At 44.5% G+C, this 18,619-nt stretch overlaps 1 protein-coding gene across 1 annotated transcript in view; it reads left to right on the top strand.

The window, feature by feature from the left end:
• Positions 1 to 18,619, top strand: part of NLK (nemo like kinase) — a 108,207-nt gene that overhangs the window by 67,054 nt on the left and 22,534 nt on the right. The window contains exon 4 of the mRNA XM_020810729.3: positions 17,289 to 17,395. Within this exon, the coding sequence (XP_020666388.1) occupies positions 17,289 to 17,395 (107 nt within the window). The remainder of the gene's footprint in view (positions 1 to 17,288; positions 17,396 to 18,619) is intronic.

Below are 18,619 nucleotides of genomic sequence, written 5' to 3'. Positions count from 1 at the left end.
TTGGAATCTTTCTCTGTTTTCACTTAAGTTTATTAAGCTTGCTTAGGTGTGTGAGTTCAAGGAGAGTTTGGGTGGAGTTTGCTCATCCAAGGACAGCGATTTAAATAAGAATCGTTCTGTTCCTTTTGGGTTAGGGAGTTTACCAGCTTATAGATCTAAAGGTCTTAATGGCAGCAGTCTGCCTAGACTCATCCAGCTAATCTATGACTATATTTAGAGCAAACGTAGAACTTTAGAGCTGATAAAAAGATAATTGTTGTTGCAAAACAGTTGGAAAAGTCTTACTCTGTTTGAAAGAAGAAAGTCTGTGTGGCCATGGCTAGATAGTAGATTTTTAGATAAAAGTTGTGCCTTTTTCTAGAAGGGAAAATTATAATTCTGAAACAGAAAGAGTATATTATATAAGACAACCCTCCCCCCCCCGCCTGCAAAAACAAAGAGAGAGACAGACAAAATCATTCGGGCACTTCTAAGACTGCCATATTTTCTTAAAATATAATTCAGTACTTTAATCATTTGAAGCGGTTAGCAATGGCTTCAGACCTGCAAAGGAATTGTGCCCACCAGAGTTTACCCTGGTTCTTTATTTTATTTTACTAGCCAAAGTGAAACTTCATTTGTCCACTGCAGGCAGAGCTGATAATACAGTGGTGACCCGCTTGACCACGATAATCCGTTCCAGGAAAATCGCTGTTAAGCGAAATCGTCGTCAAGCGGGGGGAAAAACCATTGGAATGCATTGAAAACCGGTTAATGCGTTCCAGTGGGGGAAATACCTGCTCGTGCAGTGAAGATCCTCCATAGGGCGGCCATTTTGCGATCCCTATCTTGCAGAAATAGCTCCGGAAAACAGCGGGGAGCCATTTTGCGAACCGCCAATCAGCTGTTTTTAATCGTCTTGTGAACAATCGGTTCGCAAAACAGGGACCTAATCATCATAAAGTGAAAAAAAACCATAGGAACCATCATCACAAAAAACTCGTCATCAAGCGATTTTGTTGTCAAGCGGGGTCATCGTCAAGCGGGCAACACTGTATCCTCTGTATCATTTAGTCTAGCCCCTGTCAAATAGCAAATGGCTGTTTGGTTCTGGAACTAAACTGAAGTTCAGAGAAGTCGATAAATGAAGGATGTGGACTTTTTGCTTATTTTGTTCTTGTGAGTGAGGATTGAAAGAGACAGGGTTCTTTCTCGACCATCTCTCCATATGGCCATCCCATGTTTTGATCCTTGATGTAAGGCATAACGAATCCAGGGCATTCAGTCAGAACAAAAGGGTTGCAACTCTTGGGGAAATTTATTTTGTAGCTTGAAAAATAGGGATTTGGAACTATGGATGGATGGTGAACGGTTGGATGTCTTCTTGTTCCTGAATATTGAGACTCTTTGGGCATACACTGTTCTTTCTGCTAGAGCTGATTAAATGAGACCTGGAATGCACAGAAGATAAGCAAATACTGTATTCAGTTCAGAATTAACCTCTTAAGAGTGCTAGTTAGAAATCTCCAGGAGGATCTGAAGAAGAAGGCTTAGAGAGAAGACTTCTAGTCACGGTGGACCAGGCGTGGGAGCCTATAAATGGGTTCCAGACCCCATCAGGTCCTTAGCCAGATTGACCAGGGATCAGCATCTGGAGAATACAGGGCAATGTCAGTGGAAGAGTGACAGTTGTACACAGTTTCCAGGGTTGTCCCGAGAGCTGCACAAAAAAGATGAGATGTGGAAGCGGGGAGAAATCAGGGTATCCTAAAAGACATTCAAGGAGCCCATTGACCTGCCACCTTCCAAGAATCTGGTCTTTGTTTGACTACAAGGCTGTAGGAAAATCATCCCGCAGCCATCCCCCCCCCTCCCCACATATTTCGGCCAAGGCAGATGATGAAAGATTTGTCACTACTGTCACAAATACTAGCCATGAGGAGTTTCTCTGGTGAAGGGGGGCAAAAATCAGCCGGATAGAAGTAATCCGTTTCACAGAGACCCTGGCTTTTTTCTTGCCTTTTTTTGTTTTTCACGTCATTGAACTACGCTTGTCAGCCATTTGTGGCATAGCACAAAAACCCAGTGTCTCTGCTGTAAGGCTTGGGATTGCTTTATCAGCCACATGTGCTAAAGGGGGAATCACAAATGCTGAGCTGTGCTGTATTGCCAAATGTGTCAGTTCAGATCAATGGAAATGCCCGTTTCTCCATTTTAAGTTGTCTGGAGGAAGAGACCTTTGCACGTTTTAATTCACGAAAGCTTCCTTTGCGAGAAGGATCAAGCGGTTGATCTGAGGCAGGAACCGAATGGTGGCTTATTTAGGCTTTTCTCTCCTGATGACTCAGAACGGAAAAGACACCAGATAAGCTCTGTTCCAGGCGTTGCTTTTTCGGGAAGGATCTCCACACATTCAGGAGGAGCGTTAACCGCTCGCTCTGTCCTCGTGTCCATCACTCTGAACATGTGGAGGGCAAGAAGCCTGAGCAGAACAGCCGCTGCTGTCTTCATAGGAACCAGAAGCCTGGTTTTCCACCGTTCCCATGCATGGGGACAGCCCCACAGAGAGAAAGTGTGCCCCTCTCAGCACGGAGGGCACAAAACTGAAGACTTGAGGGTGGTTCTAGAGAGCAATCTTTGGTGTCTTTTTTCCTACTATTATCACCTGATCTGAAGTATAATGATGCAGCTAACTAGGTAGGCCCTTCTTGGTGGTGGTTCTAGGATCCGGAACCCCTTCACCCAGAGAGGCTCAGTTCCATCCATTGAGCTGTCGGTCTGTGAGCAGGTTCAAGGCGTTGATTCCTATAGTGGTTTTTGGCAACGGACTGACAGATGGGATCAGCTTGTTAACAGATGTGAGATGTTCTTCTCCTAGAGGCGTGTGAATGTTGTTTTTGACGTAGCTTTTGATTTTATTCTGTCTCAGTAGTTCATCTTGTTTTGCATTTTAATGGTGCTCTTTTTTATATACGTTGGAGAAATGCAAGGTACAGTGGTGCCTCGCTTAACAATTTTAATTGGTTCAAAAAAAATCGCTATGTGAAAACATCGTTAAGCGAAACACCATTTCCCATAGAGATGCATTGAAAACCGCATAATCCGTTCCAATTGGAATGGATTACCATCCTTAAGCGAAAATCCCCATAGGAAAAAACGTTAAGCGAAACCCATTGAAATGCATTGAAGCCTATTTCAATGGGGGAAAAAAATTCACAAAAAATTCAAAAAGACTCAGAACAAAGCCAAATGAAGTCAACGAAGGTTTTATTAGGTGCACTAACTATTCCAAGCATTTTAAACATTTTTAAACATTTTAGAATATTTTAAAAATAGCAAAAACGGGGCTGTAAAAAAAACGTTAAGTGAAACAAGGGGACCTAAAACCGTCATCGTTAAGCAAAGCATGGTCCCGAAATCGTTAAGCGAAAATCGCCCATAGGGAAAATCATTAAGTGAAGCACAAGATTGCTCCGAAAAAGCCATCGTTAAGTAAATTTTTCGTTGTACGAAGCAATTGTTAAGCGAGGCACCACTGTATCTATTGTTGGATGGATGGATGGATGGACAGAGGGAGAAATAGTACAGTAGGACTGTAGTATTTGTTGGGGATTGGTTCTAAGCCTATCCCCCCTTGCAGATGCCAAAAACAATGGAAGTATTGAACACTATACAGTGGAACCTTGACTTACGAACTTAATCCGTATTGAAACGGTGTTTGTACGTCGAAACATTCGTAAGTTGAAGCAAAATTTCCCATAGGAATGCATTGAAAACCATTTAATCCATTCTGGCTGTTTTTCGTTCTTATCTAGAGGCACTGTTCACAAGTAGAAGCATTAGTTCCCAGAGGAACTAATGCAAAGCCGGTTAATCTGTACTCTACCACTAGGGGGAGAATTTTTCTTCTTTTGACTTAAGATGAACTTGGGTCAAAAAAAGGGCAGGAAAGGAGGGAAAGGGGAGGGAACACCTAAACAGAACACCTTTTAACCCAAGCACCTTTTAAACAAAACCTTTTAGCTTTAAAAAGGGCAGAAGAACACCTTTTAAACAGAACACGTTTTTTCCGTTCTTAAGTCGAAGCTCCATTCACGTTGAAGCAAAATTCGTAGGTAGGGACGTTCGTAAGTCGAGGTTCCACTACATTGCATGGTCTCTGCCCCCATCTAGTGGCCAGCACTTGTAACCACACCATGAAAAATGTATAAATATGTATTTCTGGGGTTTTTTATTTAGTGTTTTTGGGCAGTGGATAATGAATCAGTGGATACTGATCCAATAGATTGGGGGGGCATCTTATTGTATTCTAAGGGCTACGGGCCAACTGGATTTAGCCACAACAGTTTGGCTCTAATAATCCATACTGAAAACAATTTTAGTTCCGCTTCGATATGGGTGTGTAAAAGAGTTCTGTGAGGACAGGTTCTTTAATATTTTTTTAATAACTTGAAGGTGTATAAGTGCATAAAATGATAAAAGGTTTATTTCTCCCAATGCAACAAACCGCTGGAAGGTGTAAATGCAATAACTTAGTACAAAATGAATTCCGCTGGGATGATTACATTTAGGAAGCTAAGGATAATGAAGAGCCAAAACCTAACTCTTAACCAGACTGAAGAAAACAAAAGAAGGCAACTTTTGCAAATTTTAATGGTTATCGTTGTCTATTCAGCTATTCCCAGCATGCCTTCTGTTTTACACTGATGGACAAAAGTCCTTTATAGACAGGAAGTCCTTGCTTTTTTGTTCAGAATATCCATCTTTATATTTCTTTCTCCTTAGCAAACATATTACTATATATTTGTAAGCCTTAATATTACAGTGGCCTTGAGGATCATAGTGGAACCAATTTTTAAAAATATATATATATAAATATGTACCGTATGGCTGGATGGCTCTGTTACCTCTTTTTTTTCCCCCAACGGCCACAGCCTCGGTTTGTCTTCTTATTGTTTCTCTTCTGGCTTTTGTGGCTTTGAAATGGGTGTGATTTGATTAAATACGGGCAGCCCCTGTTGCTTCTTAACATCTGCTTAGTAATAATACTTGAACCGAGACAAGGCTTGGGCATCTTTGGGTATCAGGAGAGAGAGGCACCTTCACGAATATGAGTGAATGCTTTATCTCCTTTCTTTTTATACTTGCAGCGTTAAAGCCAAGTCAGGCTGGAAAATGCTCCGTGTTGATGTGCCAACCGAATGCACGTCTGAATTTTGCACTGCTTCTGCCATTCAGGTTTCTCCTCCTTTATATACCAATGGCAAGAATAAGAGATCCCCAGTGCACCTCTGTGATGTGGCATGCCTGCCTTTAGTTCAGTTGCTCAACATGGCTAGTCAAATTTCCTCCTGTTTTATTTTGCTGAAGAGCTAACTGGCACCATTCCGAATGCCCTGCGTTGTGATCCCATAGTCCCGTTCTTCTGCTTCCTTCAGAGAATCATGGGAGTTGGAAAGGGGCCTCTAAGGCCATCAAGTCCAACCCCCTGCTCAATCCAAAGGAATCCAAATCAAAGCAGATCTGACGGAGGGTGGCCTTAATGTTCCTCTTAAAGGCCTCCAGTGCTGGAGTGCTCACCACCTCCCCCTGAGGTTGTGGCTTCCATCGTCGTACTACTCTAACAGTTAGGAAGTTTTTCCTGATATTCCACTGAAATCTGGCTTCCTGTAACTTGAGCCCATTGTTGCATGTCCTGCACTCTGGGATGATGGAGAACCGATCTTTTCCCTCCTATGTAGAACTATGTTTCAGGTATTTTAAAAGTGCTATCATACATTCAGAGCTAGTTGGATACTAGAGTCCAGTCACAGAAAAAAGGACATGTGGGTCCCCATTGTAAGGGAATGTATGCGTAATTACATAGAAACCTGATGTGCATGCTTGTTTGTTTGTTTAAAATATTTATATCCTGCCTTTCTCCTAAAGAAGTGGCTTGCAATATTAAAAGAAAGAGTACAGTACCTTTTTTGAAGGAGAAAACAGCTTCAGTCAGTCTTACCCATGGATGTATAGTTGTGCCGTTCCTAGAAATTCCCTTTGGGAGCTGATGGCAGATGATGCGTAGATGCTCCTCAACATTGTACAGTTTTGATTTCTGCCACTCTGTGATAACCGAAGATAAATGTTGCTTTGCAGATGGTCCACAGAGCGCATCTTTTTATACAAGTGGCCAAGACAGGTTGGGCTCATGGAGCCTGCTAGCTGGTTTTGGACTGAGAGCGAATAGGCTGTTGTGGTTATGGACTGGAATATGGGAGATCCAGATTCAAATCCCTTGCTGCTCACAGGTGACGTTGAGTTGGCCAGCTCTTCACAGAGCTGCTGTTAGGGTGGGTTTGATTTCAACTAATTTGGTTTCAATCATGATTGAAATCAAAAATTGGATTTTTGACTTATTAAATTTTAAAAAAAACACACACACAGTTTAAAAAAATTAAATCATGGTTGATTTTTTTTTGTAAACAAACAGTGGTGTTTATTCACCCTGGTTGCTGTGGTGTGTAAGTAGGGAAGAGAACTACGCCTTCCCTGTACTGTAGTTCAAGGCACATTGGAAGAAATAAATGTATAACAAATGAAGAAATACACTCTCACAGCCCCTCATCTTTGGTCCTGCTGCCTTGGATTGGTGAGAGTTTGCAGGCCAGCAAATCTGGAGGGTTACAGGTCAGCAATGTACCGTTTTTGGAACAAATGTACATCTTCTGGACAGGTTGACTTGTGGAATCATACGTAGTTTCTCTTTTTATGGTGGGGTGGGAAGCTAAATACAGGTTATAACCTTCTCAAGGATCCCAAGTGGAGATAACCCCTGGCAATAAGGACTAATTATAATCTGATAACTGTGCAGTAAGACAAAGCACCCGTGATGGTAATTAGCCATGACTCCTAATAGGCTGTGACCACCGTCTGCGTTCCATTAGGAGAAATTGCAGTCCCGGAGTGACTGAAGGAGCTGATCCTTCTCCGTTCTCCTTCCAATCTACTTTAGTGTATGCCATTTTCTCTCCCCTCCCCTTTTTTAATGCATTTCCAATTAATGGATTGTTGAAAGGGTTTAGGTAGTTTTTGCGTTCTAATACTAAGAATTTCCAATAAGCCCTAAATGTTTAGGTGCTGTGGTCTTTTAGAAAGAAATGTGGTATTGATCCCAGCTGGCTCCTAATAATGCCACTTTGAGGGTTGGGTTTTTTGTTGTTGTTGTTGTTTTTAGATTCCTGTTACTGTTTGCCTTTTAACTCTTTTGGTGAGTATTCCTTCCTCCCTGTTAGCTCTGTGAATAACAGAGAAGGGCTTAGAATCCCTTGAATCTGTGTAATGCAATTTTCAGCTGTTGCTTTAAGGCACTGTCATGCTTAACATGCTTGATAGTAATTAGTTTCAACAGCACTGCTTTGCATTTACAGAGTAGCGTCTCTGATGGCTGTAGAACTGGGATGGTTTGGAAAATAAAAATGTAGTCAGAGAGTCAAGAAGCTTGTCCATCAACATTAAAACACGAATTGGTGACATGGATGAAATGCATCTTGCGCTCTGTGGCCGTGTACTTGTTCTTAGCACTTCCTCTGCTTGAAATATGCTTTGGTTCTTTGCATTTTTGTGCATTTCTGAATCCGGCAATTTCCAGGAGAGAAGAACACCGGGGCTCCTTGTGTGCAACTTTGTGTTTTGTTCTCCCCCTCGCCCATAGGTCTTATGGTTAGTCACGTACATCTGTCACAGCACCAGGACCTAGAGAGGTGAGCCAGGGTTTGACCGCTGGTTTTGGGAGGGAAATCTCACACAGCACACAGAAGGAGCCACCAGGAGAGGCTGCAGCAGGTTCGTAGAGCCACAGGGCCATGTTCACCTACTAAAAGGCTCCCATGTTAATCCAAAGGCGAACAACCCTCTTTCTTGAAGGCCTGCTTCCCCTTGTGGTGGTAGGGATAATCCGTTGTGGCGAGGGCCAGCGAGAGGTGTGTGTAGGGCCGCTGAAGCTGAAAGTGGGCCAGGCTACTCCCTGCTCCTGCTCCTCCTGTTTTCCTTTTTGTCTATCTTCCCATCCATTCACCATCTAGAGGGCTGCTGGGAAAACAAAGGAAAAACTGTCTTTTCCGAGTTCTGAATCGAGGGCTTGAAATCAGTCCAAAGCTGACCCTTCCAGACATACCGTCATCTTTGCCTGACCGTATGGAGGGCCCCACAACCTGTCAGGATCAACCAGAGTGCAGGCTTCAGGGCTCAGGGACAAGGAGAGAAGCTAGTTTTCTAGGGTTCTGCTTGGCGGTTTGGAGGTTGTTTAGGGTTTCAGAGGAGTGGCCCGGTGAAAAGTGTCCTGCTGTTAGGGAGTGAAGGCGAAGCCCTGCTCCCAAGCACATCTGCCTAGAGGGGCAGCCGGCAGAGGTGGGAGGGTGAGACCGATTGGCCGACAGGGGCAGGAGAGGTGGAATAAAATGACACGATGCAAGTTTTCGTTCAGAGACACTGAAACGGGAAGCTTTAAAACGAAGGGGCTGGGATCCTCCCAGGGTCCCACAGGAGATTGTTGGCTGGCTCAACAGCAAGGTACAGGTGGTGAGGGCCATAATGAGGAGTAGGTCTGACACAACTTAGCCCAGGCTGTTTCTTTGCAAGAGGGTCTGCCTCAGCCTGCTTGCTTGTGTTGAACCCAAGAGGTGTGTGCCAAGCCTAGCCTAGCCATAAAGCAGTCCGGCTTCACAGCCGGGCTGTGTCTCCAAAATTTTGGAGACCGAGCCGTACAATATTTTGCACACTCTTCTCACTTTAGCGTAACTCCCCCTGCCACTCCCCAGTTCTTGGCTTGTATGGTGGAAGAAGCTGTTTGCTTGCTTGTTTGTTTCCCATCACCCTCCCTCCCACCTCTCCCAGGTTAATCCGCATTTGATGGTGCGTCCTCCTTTACCACCGGCGTACAAAAGAGTTTCTGGGCAGCCTTCCAGCTTGGCTACAAACCTCAGCTTCCTAATACTTGGGCTTTGATGTGGACCGGGTTTTTCTGTGATGATAGGCCTCAATTCCCAGCCAACAGTCAGGGTGGCCTGCCACCCCTTTGCGAAGCGTATGGCCTTCAGCTTGGCCTTGTTGTTGCTTATTGACATGATTAGCACTACCTTAAGGTATCTATGATGGGTTTTGAGGGATGAGTTCATGGAAGGGGCTGCGTCCATCACTTACGGAGGGCTCTCACCCGTTCATCACAGGTCTCAAGGGGAGCGGAGCTCTTGCGATAACACAAATGTCTTCATTTTGTTTCCCGTTTTGTCTGTGTGCGGAAAGAAGAAACTGTTTTGAAGGCTTCTGCAGTGGTATCATATGGAACGGGATATTTGGAACTTGAATTCAGCCATTTTTCTTAACGTCTTTGTGAATCCCTTCTTTGGTAAAATATTATGTAAAAGGATCTTGCAGATGATCACAATGGTGCTGGCAGTGGTTTTCACACACAAGATGTGATGTTACTTGATGGCATGTGAACACGTGTGAACTTCATGTTCCTTGATGACATGTGAACACATGTTCAAGCGATGTACGCAGCCTTCTCCCGGCAACATGACGATTCTCAGTGTGCAGAAACATAGGTCGCCATGAGGGGAGAATGGAGTTTCTGTCTTCTCAACCAAGCCACGCCACACCAGCATGATTCGAGGTTGCCTGAACTACTTTGGCGCAGCCACCCTCGCAAATTGTACTTTGCCTCCGGTACAGTTAATAAGCGCAGCCGTCATTTTCGCTACATCACCAGGCTAATACTCTTAAGCAGCCATAAGCCTTCTGCCTCCTAGGCAGTGTGTTTAAGCTCCTGTTGTTCATGCAGGTTGCACCGTACGGTCTTTCTAGGCCTTCTCGTGTACCGAAGACTTAAATCTGGAGTGCAGAGAATGTCAGGGGATTGAACCTGTAAACTGAAGCGCAGGGCTGACGGAGGGCTCGCCGAGAGCTCGCTTTGTTTAAACTTCGCACGCTTGGGTCTCTTTGAGCAATGCTGAAACAGGGACAAAATGTGCTGATGAGGCCATTCCTGTGTTACAAAATAAAAGCATTTCTTCATACGCCACTGAACAAAAAGCAACGCAAGATTGAATCCCGGGGGTGCTGTTTGAGCGCACCTCCTACCAAAGAAAACAAACCAGGGACAGTTTACAGCTTCATGGCCAGGCACACCTCTTGTATGATGGTGACTTTGTTTCCCTTGTGGACTGTTTTTCTGATCCGCGCAACGCATAAGCGTTGTGCACAATTTGGATCTGTAGGGTGATAATTTAAGAATACCATAAAGAGATGCATTCGCTCCCCCCCCTCCGCCTGCTGAAATTCAGAAGACAGGCATGCTTCATCAAAAGAATGGTGTTGTCTGTTCTCTTAGATAGAAGCTGCCCTTTTTGCCCTTTCATCTGGCTGGATGGTCAAATCCTGCTGGAGAGCTGGGTGCCAGATTGAGACTGGCCTCATCCAGAGGCAACTGAAACCCTCCTGCTTGAGCCCAGTCTGCCTTTGGATGTATCAAAAATGCAGAGAGCGCTAGGTTGGAAAGCCGGTTTTGGATTCAGAGTTTGGACTCGGAGGGCTGTGGCTTTGGTACAGCGTTTATTTATAAATACAATGCTTGTGCTCTCCCAGTTTGAAGAGACCCTTGTCCAGCAGGCCGAGGCAAAGAGGCAGCCAAATCAGGGAGCCGGACAGGGGACAGATTGTATTTGTCTTCAGGGTGGAAGGGATGGTCACTCTCGAATTGGCCTTTTCAGCCACACTAGTCGCAGTTCCAAGTCCTGGACTGAAGGATGCCTAAGAAGTAAGAAGCTGTTCCCTGGGATCAGTGTTTTGCAAACACATCCCCCCCATGTCTCTAATTAAAACATGGTTTATCAGAAAGTCCCAGTTCTCAGTTAAGTGCCTGCAAAAGCCATACCCTTTCGCTCTGTCAGATCCGCCTTGTACTTTGGCTGCTTTGTGTGGCATAGCCTGTTAACTTCAGCAAGTCTCACCGTCAGCCCATATTAAGGCCTGCCTCTTGTCCCCCCCCCCCCCCGTTCCGCCTCTCGGTGATGGTTCAGAAGCAAATTGGTGCATTCCGTGCTTCCGTTTTCTGCTAATTATTCCTGTCAGCCGCATTTTCTCTCCGGGAGTCCTCTTCGGCTGGTGAGGCATCTGAACCGCAGCCAACCTCTCATGCCTTCTGGCCAAAATATTTATGGATCAGAGCGAAAGGGGGGGGGGGAGAGCGACCTCCATGGAAACTGGATTTTTTGTTCAGTGCCTCAGCTTCAGCTTGGGGTGTGTTAGGAAGGGATCTTGCTAGCATCCATCCACCCAGGACAAGTCAGAGAGTACGAACCTGTCCAGGCACCAGAAGGAGAGGCCGCGGCTGCTCTGGCTTAGAGGCCCTCGTTAAATTATCCAGAGAGACCATCATAAGAGAATTGCAGTTCAAGCTAATAACACCTCTGAGCCTTGGGCGGAAAGCGTTCACTTTTAATGCACAACAGACCAGGTGCCATTCCCGGCCCTCCCTTAATTTAAGCTGCTTTGGTTGGCATGGCAACTAGTTGAGACATCTGGGAGACATTATGCTCGGGATTGAGGTTGAGGGGGATTTAGGTGGGAAATCCCAGCAAAGAGGTTGTACATCAGCGGTAAAGGACAGGAGAGGATGCCGTCGCTATTCTGGAAGTGTGCGTGCACGAGGTGGTGGTGGTGGTGGGGAAGAGATGGTCGAGCAAGGGAGAAACTTAGGTAGAAGTTGCAAGAACAGTGAAATACAGAGGAAGGTAGCACGCACAAGTCTTTTGCATAAGGTCTTTGCATCCTGAATAAATAATGTAAGTGCTTCCGAATCTCCTTCGTATCGGACTTTGCCAAGATTTAAAGAAACGTGCGGGGAAAACCCTGCGAGGTCCGACCAAGGTCCTGTTGAGTTGAATGTCCTTTTCCCCCACGGTAGACTGAGACTAGCAGCACCCTCCCCGTTTCTGGTCCTCAGAAGCTGGTATTTTAGAAGACCTCCTCCTGATGGGGATATTACCATCATGACTACTAGCTGCAGTTGATTTTGTATTCCTAGCTTTTTCCCCTCCTCCATAACACATTGGTTTATAAGTCTTACATGCCACAAAGGAAGGGAAGTGTATGGGGTGATTGGCCGGTAATGGGACTAGTAAAAGTAACCACCAGATGATATCTTTGTTAGGGCTAATGGAGCTTTTTTCGCCGGGTTTTGAGCAATTTCAACAGAATTCTTCAGCCAACTAAAAATTAAGCAAAAGCATAAAAGAAGCAGGAGGAAAGGAGCTTATTCCTGGGAACAGGTGTGTGACCAGTTTGTACGATGGAGAGATGAACAGACGTTTTGTGACGTTTTATGGTTTTACAGAGCCACAGGATTGTAATGCTGGAAGGGGATCCCCCTCGGTCACAGAATCTTACTGCTTGCTGAAAGAGAAACTCCGTACCTGCAGAACCCCTGGCAGGTGACTCTCCAACCTCTGTTTAAAAAAACTTTTCCCTTTGTGGGGAAAAAAAATATATATTTCTGGGATCCATGAGTTTAAGTCCCGCCTTCTGGCATCACAGCAAACAACCGTGCTCTGTCTTCTACATGTGGCAGATCTTCAGCTATTTGAAGATATCTGTCATATCAGTAGTTCATCATCATCCTCAGCTCCTGTGCAGAGCACACTGGGCAGCAAGTGTTCTCCAGCGAACTCGATTGTTTGCAACATTTTCGGTATCTCCCTTGGGTGGTTGACGCCAGGTTTTTCAAGGCCACCCTCATTTTCTCTTTCCCTCAGGAGGTACCCACCATAGTGCAGTTTTCAGGTGCTGCTCTTCGGCGCATGTAAGATGTAGCTGGCAAACTGCATCCGATGTTCGTTCATGATTGTCGACAGATCTTTTGATTCTGTAGTAGTTCTTCATTAGTCATATGATCACGATATGAAACGTGGAGGATTTTTCGAAGGCAAAGTTGTTGGAAAACATTTAATCATTTAGTTGTCTTGGTTTTGCATTTCCCATCTCGCACAGGCATATATTGCCGAAAGGTAAAGGTTCCCCTTGACGTTTAGTCCAGTCGTGTCCGACTCTAAGGCACGGTGCTCATCCCTGTTTGTAAGCCGTAGAGCCAGCGTTTGTCTGAAGACAGTTTCCGTGGTCATGTGGCCAGTGTGACTAGACACAGAACGCCATTACCTTCCCACCGAGGTGGTCCCTATTTATCTACTCTCATTTGCATGCTTTCAAACAGCTAGGTTGGCAGGAGCTGGGACAAAGCGATGGGAACTCCCTCTGTCGCGTGGATTCAGTCTTACGACAGCTGGTCTTCTGACCTTGCAGCACAGAGGCTTCTGCGGTTTAACCCACAGCGCTACCATGTCCCAAGGGACTCTTTGTATATATTGCCGTAGGTATAACAATACTTTTAAGAGTTTTATCTTAGTGGCAATACTTATGGCTGCTGTTGTCCAAACTGAGTGCATGCGCTGAAATACAGGCAACGCCAAAATGGTTGTAATATCAATAGTTACAACTTGTTATATCTAAAAAAAATTTCAAGCTGCACCAACAGCTATGGAGTTAGAAGATGCTATGGAGTTAGGAGTAGTTGCATTGGAGGTTCTCCCTTCAAATGCGCAAAAGTCAGCATTTATGTGAGTCTCTTTCTTGTTTGGACTGATTTGCGTAGGGACTCTTCATATAGAGTTGCAAAGGCAAGGAAGGACAGCTTGGCTTGGTGAAAAGGATGATATAGAAGCTCTGTCTGAATCAGAGCTGTCATGGTGCGGTAGCTAGTGGGCTGGCTTGAGATTATGATGGACTAAATTAAAATCAGCATATGGTTTTAAAACTATGGAGCCTTTAAACAGATCTGCCTCAGCTTAGTATATCTCGCTGGCTTGCAAATTCATTTACAGATGAGGTACCTGGCTGTTTAGCAGAGGGAAGAGAAGCTACTGTAGTATGACTCAAGTATGATGAGGGTGTAGATGGGCAGCCTGGATTCATGTAGTAGAGGCATGTGCCACTAACCAGCTCACACTTGTACATATGATCTTCCTCCCTTGGAAAATACTCTTTTTAAAATCTAGAATGTCATCCTGACTTTTGATTGAATCAGCCACTTGCCAGCTTCACAACAGGTTGTAAGAATCCATGCCTGCAAAGTCTAGGCATTCCGACAGCTTTCCTTTCCTCCAGCTAAGATCAGAGGCCAGAATGTTCTCCTCTTCAACTCTGTATTCTCAGAGAAGTTGGGAGTGTTTTTTTTCTGGCAGAGAGGGGGGCAAAACAAGCTACTTATACAGTAGGACCCTTGTATCTGCTGGATCAGTATCCATGGTGTCAGTTAACCACAGTCTGAAAATATTAAAGAGTATTTAAAAAAAAGAGGGGGATTTTTTTACATGCATTACCAAAACTGACCACTAGAGGTAGGCAGATACCATGCTATGAATACTTGTTAGTAAAGAATACGTAGCATGGTCTCTGGTGCCCTCTAGTGACCCGTTTTGGTAATGCATGCAAAAATTCCCCCTTCTCTGTTTCTTCTTCTTCTACCATGCTATATGTACTATATATATAGTGTTCACTATTATCTGCAGTTTTCAGTATCTGTGGTGGGGCTTGGAACCAATCCCCAGTGGATATGGGGGTCCTGCTGTAGCAATCTCTCCTCCAGTTTCCCCAAGAACAAGCAAGGGAGTGCAGTGAGTATGTACATTCCCATTTATTCCTGTGGTTGTGACCCTGTTTTAAAGTTTATGTTGTTCAAATCCTCAAGGGACATCTCCAAAATTACCATCACTACTGTCTCAGTTTTGCTGTGGCATGCATAATCTGGTTCGATTAAAAAGGAATATTTAAGTGTCTGAATACCCTTCCTTTACGCAAAATAGCAAGAGTAGAAGCTACTACAACCTACATCAGGTTTGTGTGCAGAGTTGTGATCATAACCCTTAATTACAAACTCAGGAGGGTGGTTATTAATCATTTCCTCCATCGTGGTGATCGTGAAATCATGTGTGTTGGTTCAAGTCTGCCTCACCCACCCCTGACATTTGTAGAACAAGGAATTAAGGAACTTCAAGGGAATTACTTAAATCTGCCTGTCGTTTATGCACCTATTTTTTAATCCTACACCTTCAACCTAAATGTGTGGGGGTTTTTTCCAAGATAGCTGGCACAGTGGCAGGACACAAAATAAATGAATATATAATAGCAAAACTAAGCCTATGCACGAAGAAAGAAAGTCAAGGGTTACAGTGGACCCTTGACTTACAGATGGCTTGACTTACAGACTTTTTGAATTACAGACTTCTCTGGCCGCAAAATTTAGGTTTGACTTGCAGACTGAGATTTGACTTACAGACCAGAAAAAACCCAAAATGGAACAAAAATGGCCTGTTACGGGATTAATCGGTTTTCAGTGCACTGTAGGTCAATGGAGACTTGACTTACAGACTTTTTGACTTGAGAACCGCCTTCCAATACGGATTAAGTTCTCAAGTCAAGACCCCACTGTACTTCAGCTTTTGAAATTTGTTTGCTACCTGTTCGCCAAATGATGCTTGCATTAGCCAAGTGACTACAGTTTTTACTGCATTTTACTTACACTAGCTTGCTGAAAACCTGTGGGGCCGTCCAATTCAGAGATTCTCAACCTTGGGTCGCCCAGGTGTTCTGAGGCTGCCATTCCCAGAAATCCTGGCCAGCACAGCAGGTGGCGAAGGCTTCTGGGAATTGCAGTCCAAGAACACATCTGGGTGATCCAAGGTTGGGAACTCCTGCTCTGAGGCAGCAACTGAGAGATGGCCATCGTAATCACCAAATGAAAGGATTGCTTGCGAAACAAGTCACCTCTTGGCTAAAATAGGTAATCCTCACAGCTTGGACCATTTTTTTTTCTGTGTCCATCCACCCATCTGCTCAGATGTCCCTTGATGTCTTTCTGTCTGGGTGTCTCCACCACTGGGAATATGATTGGTCACATCTGGAGACCCTCTCCTCTCCAGACAGTGATGCCTTATTTCTGGAGTGCATTTGGAAACTGATGGAGAAACATTCATTCAGTTCATCAGTAGTTCTTAAAGCTGGAATGGATGGGAACACCTGGTGACCCGGGTACCCTTAGTGATAGTACAGGTGGTGCAAAGTAGACCTCCCTAGAGGGGAGGGCATTCCAGATGTTGGAGAGTCATCCTTGAGACAAGACACTATCTACAGTTACTGCCCAGCATATTTTCGATGTCGGAGACAGCCAACAAGGAAGACCTCAAGATATTTTCTTACCAAATGAGCGGGTTGACACAGAAAATGGTGGCCCAAACCTGTGCAGGTGAAAGCTTTTAAACCAGAATGAGTTGTCTTCCACCTCATTCCCCCCCCCTTCCTGTTCCATCGCTGTTACTTGAAAATCAAGAAGCCTTGATTTTGATTTAGGCTGTTGGTTTCTCCCTCACTTGTGTCAACAACCCACATCGTACTTCGGAGAGCTGGTGTGGCAATTATGTTGATACCGGGGGTGGATTTCAGATAGTCCTGTGTTCCCTCTCTCTTTCTGACTCTTTTATTGCTGACAGTGGAAGAATCAAGACCTCAGCTAATCACATATGACTCAGGCAAAGGAGCCACCGCTCAACCTCCCTTCTCAAGGTGCCTTTTAATCTTGCATTCCCACCCAAAGGATGAGTAAGTGAAGCCAGCAGCTTCTCTGATATGATTTCAGTTTAGCATATCGGGGGCTTACACCACCCCCAAATCTCTTTGCAAACGTTCTGTGCTCTTCTGGGGGCTAAATCGCAAGGCTGTCTTAAATGTCAGCAGGAAGAGGGATGCTGATTTTGGTCACATAGAACGACTGCTGTCTATCACCAACAAACAGGTGGATCTTCTATAAATGGCAGTTGATGAAAGGATGCTGTTTTGTTGTCTTTCCTCCCCATGAATCTGCAGCTTCAAAAGGAACCAAACTGGAATCTCAAAGTATGGACAGTGTGAATCGGCAATAAACGAAGAGGTTGTGCTGCCCTTCCCAAAAACCCAAAAACCTCACACGGCCCTCTGAACAAAAACACCTGGCTCATTCCTGCAGAGAGAAAAAAATAGTGATTCATTAATATTGACATTAATTATTCGTTCAGGCTTTTGCTGTCTCTCTAACCATAAACATATTAAAGATTCTAAAACATGAGCGAGAAGAGGCAGCTTCTTGGGATAACTTTTATAGCAACTTGAGGGAAATGTTAAGGGTTTACAGGGTTTCTCTGGTATGCTTCTTGCTTAATAAATTTCCTTAATGAATGTGATTGAAGATACGTTGTCACAGAACTGATGCAGAGTGACCTCCATAAGATTATTGTCTCTCCTCAGCCGCTCAGCTCAGATCATGTCAAGGTTTTTCTTTACCAGATTTTAAGAGGTAAGTTGTTAAAAAGTTTGTTTTCTTGATGTGGCAGAGATGGGATCAGGGCCCCTCACCTAACCACTTCCTCAGTGCCGGGTGCAACTCACTGCCCGGCTGCCACCCTCAGAATATAAACCTGGCCTTCTGGTGACAGAGGAAAGCAAAGTATGAGACTGTCCATAAAAGTGGAAGTCGAACCAAGCTGAAACAGAAAGGCTGCCACCTTGTTTAAAATGGAAAAGCCGGTTTCGAGGAGAGGTTTAAACACTTTTAGGAATTGTGATTTGTTCTGTGGATTTGTTGTGCTCCAATTTTTAATGCATTCATCTGTCCCCCTATGAATCATCTTCCAAAAATGAAAAGGTCACTTAAATTTTTATAACTTTTTAAATGTAAATTTATTGGGGGGTGATTTTTAAATTTTAATCAGGCCACTTATAAACACCAAGGCTCGGTTTTGGCATATAGAGGTAAAATAAAGACTGCCTCTGCTTCCCTAAAGCTCTCCTTATTCTGGTCCAAGGTCGTCAGATGCCCAGCAGATTAAGAGAATAAAATGTGGGTTTAATATCAAGCTTCAGTTCCTTTTGGGTCTGAAAAGCTTTCAGAAACGCTTACAAAATTGTTAGTGCAGTAAAGGGGGTCCCTTGTCATTTGTTGAGTTACGTGGTCAGCTTGTTGGATCTTCTGCATGGAATGATTAAGCACTGTTTACAAACCCGAAGACTTTGGGGTGGTGGGGGAGTGGAGTTTTTTACAAGGACAAAGCAGGTGTGAACAAGTGTTAATGTGGGGAAAAAACGGAGAGCATTGCCACGCTTCTGTAGAGTCTACAGGCCTTCTCTTAAGTGTCTGTGGACGTGGAAACACACCTGCTCCAGAGTAGTGGTTCCCCAGCCTCGTGTCTCCCGATGTTCTTGAACTGCGATTCCCAGAAGCCTCCCCCAGATGTTGTGCTGGCCAGGATTTCTGGGAATTGCAGTTTAAGAACATCTGGGGAACCCCAGTTTGAGAACCACTGCTCTTGAGTTCTGTAGGACTGTGGTATTTGCGGGGGATCAGTCCTAAGCTCCCCCTGTAGCTTCCGAAAAGCTTGGAAGTATCAAACGCTTTACGTTGCGAGGTCTATTTTTTTTTCTCACCTCGACTGGCAAATACATATTTCTGGGTTTTTTATTTAGTATTTTCAGGCACAGGATAAGTGAATTAGGGGATACTGATCCCACGGATAAGGGGGTC

Source organism: Pogona vitticeps, chromosome 7, assembly GCF_051106095.1.
Source record: "Pogona vitticeps strain Pit_001003342236 chromosome 7, PviZW2.1, whole genome shotgun sequence".
Classification (NCBI taxonomy): domain Eukaryota; kingdom Metazoa; phylum Chordata; class Lepidosauria; order Squamata; family Agamidae; genus Pogona; species Pogona vitticeps.
Note: the sequence above shows the minus strand (reverse complement) of the source record. Positions and strands in the feature narration are given on the sequence as shown.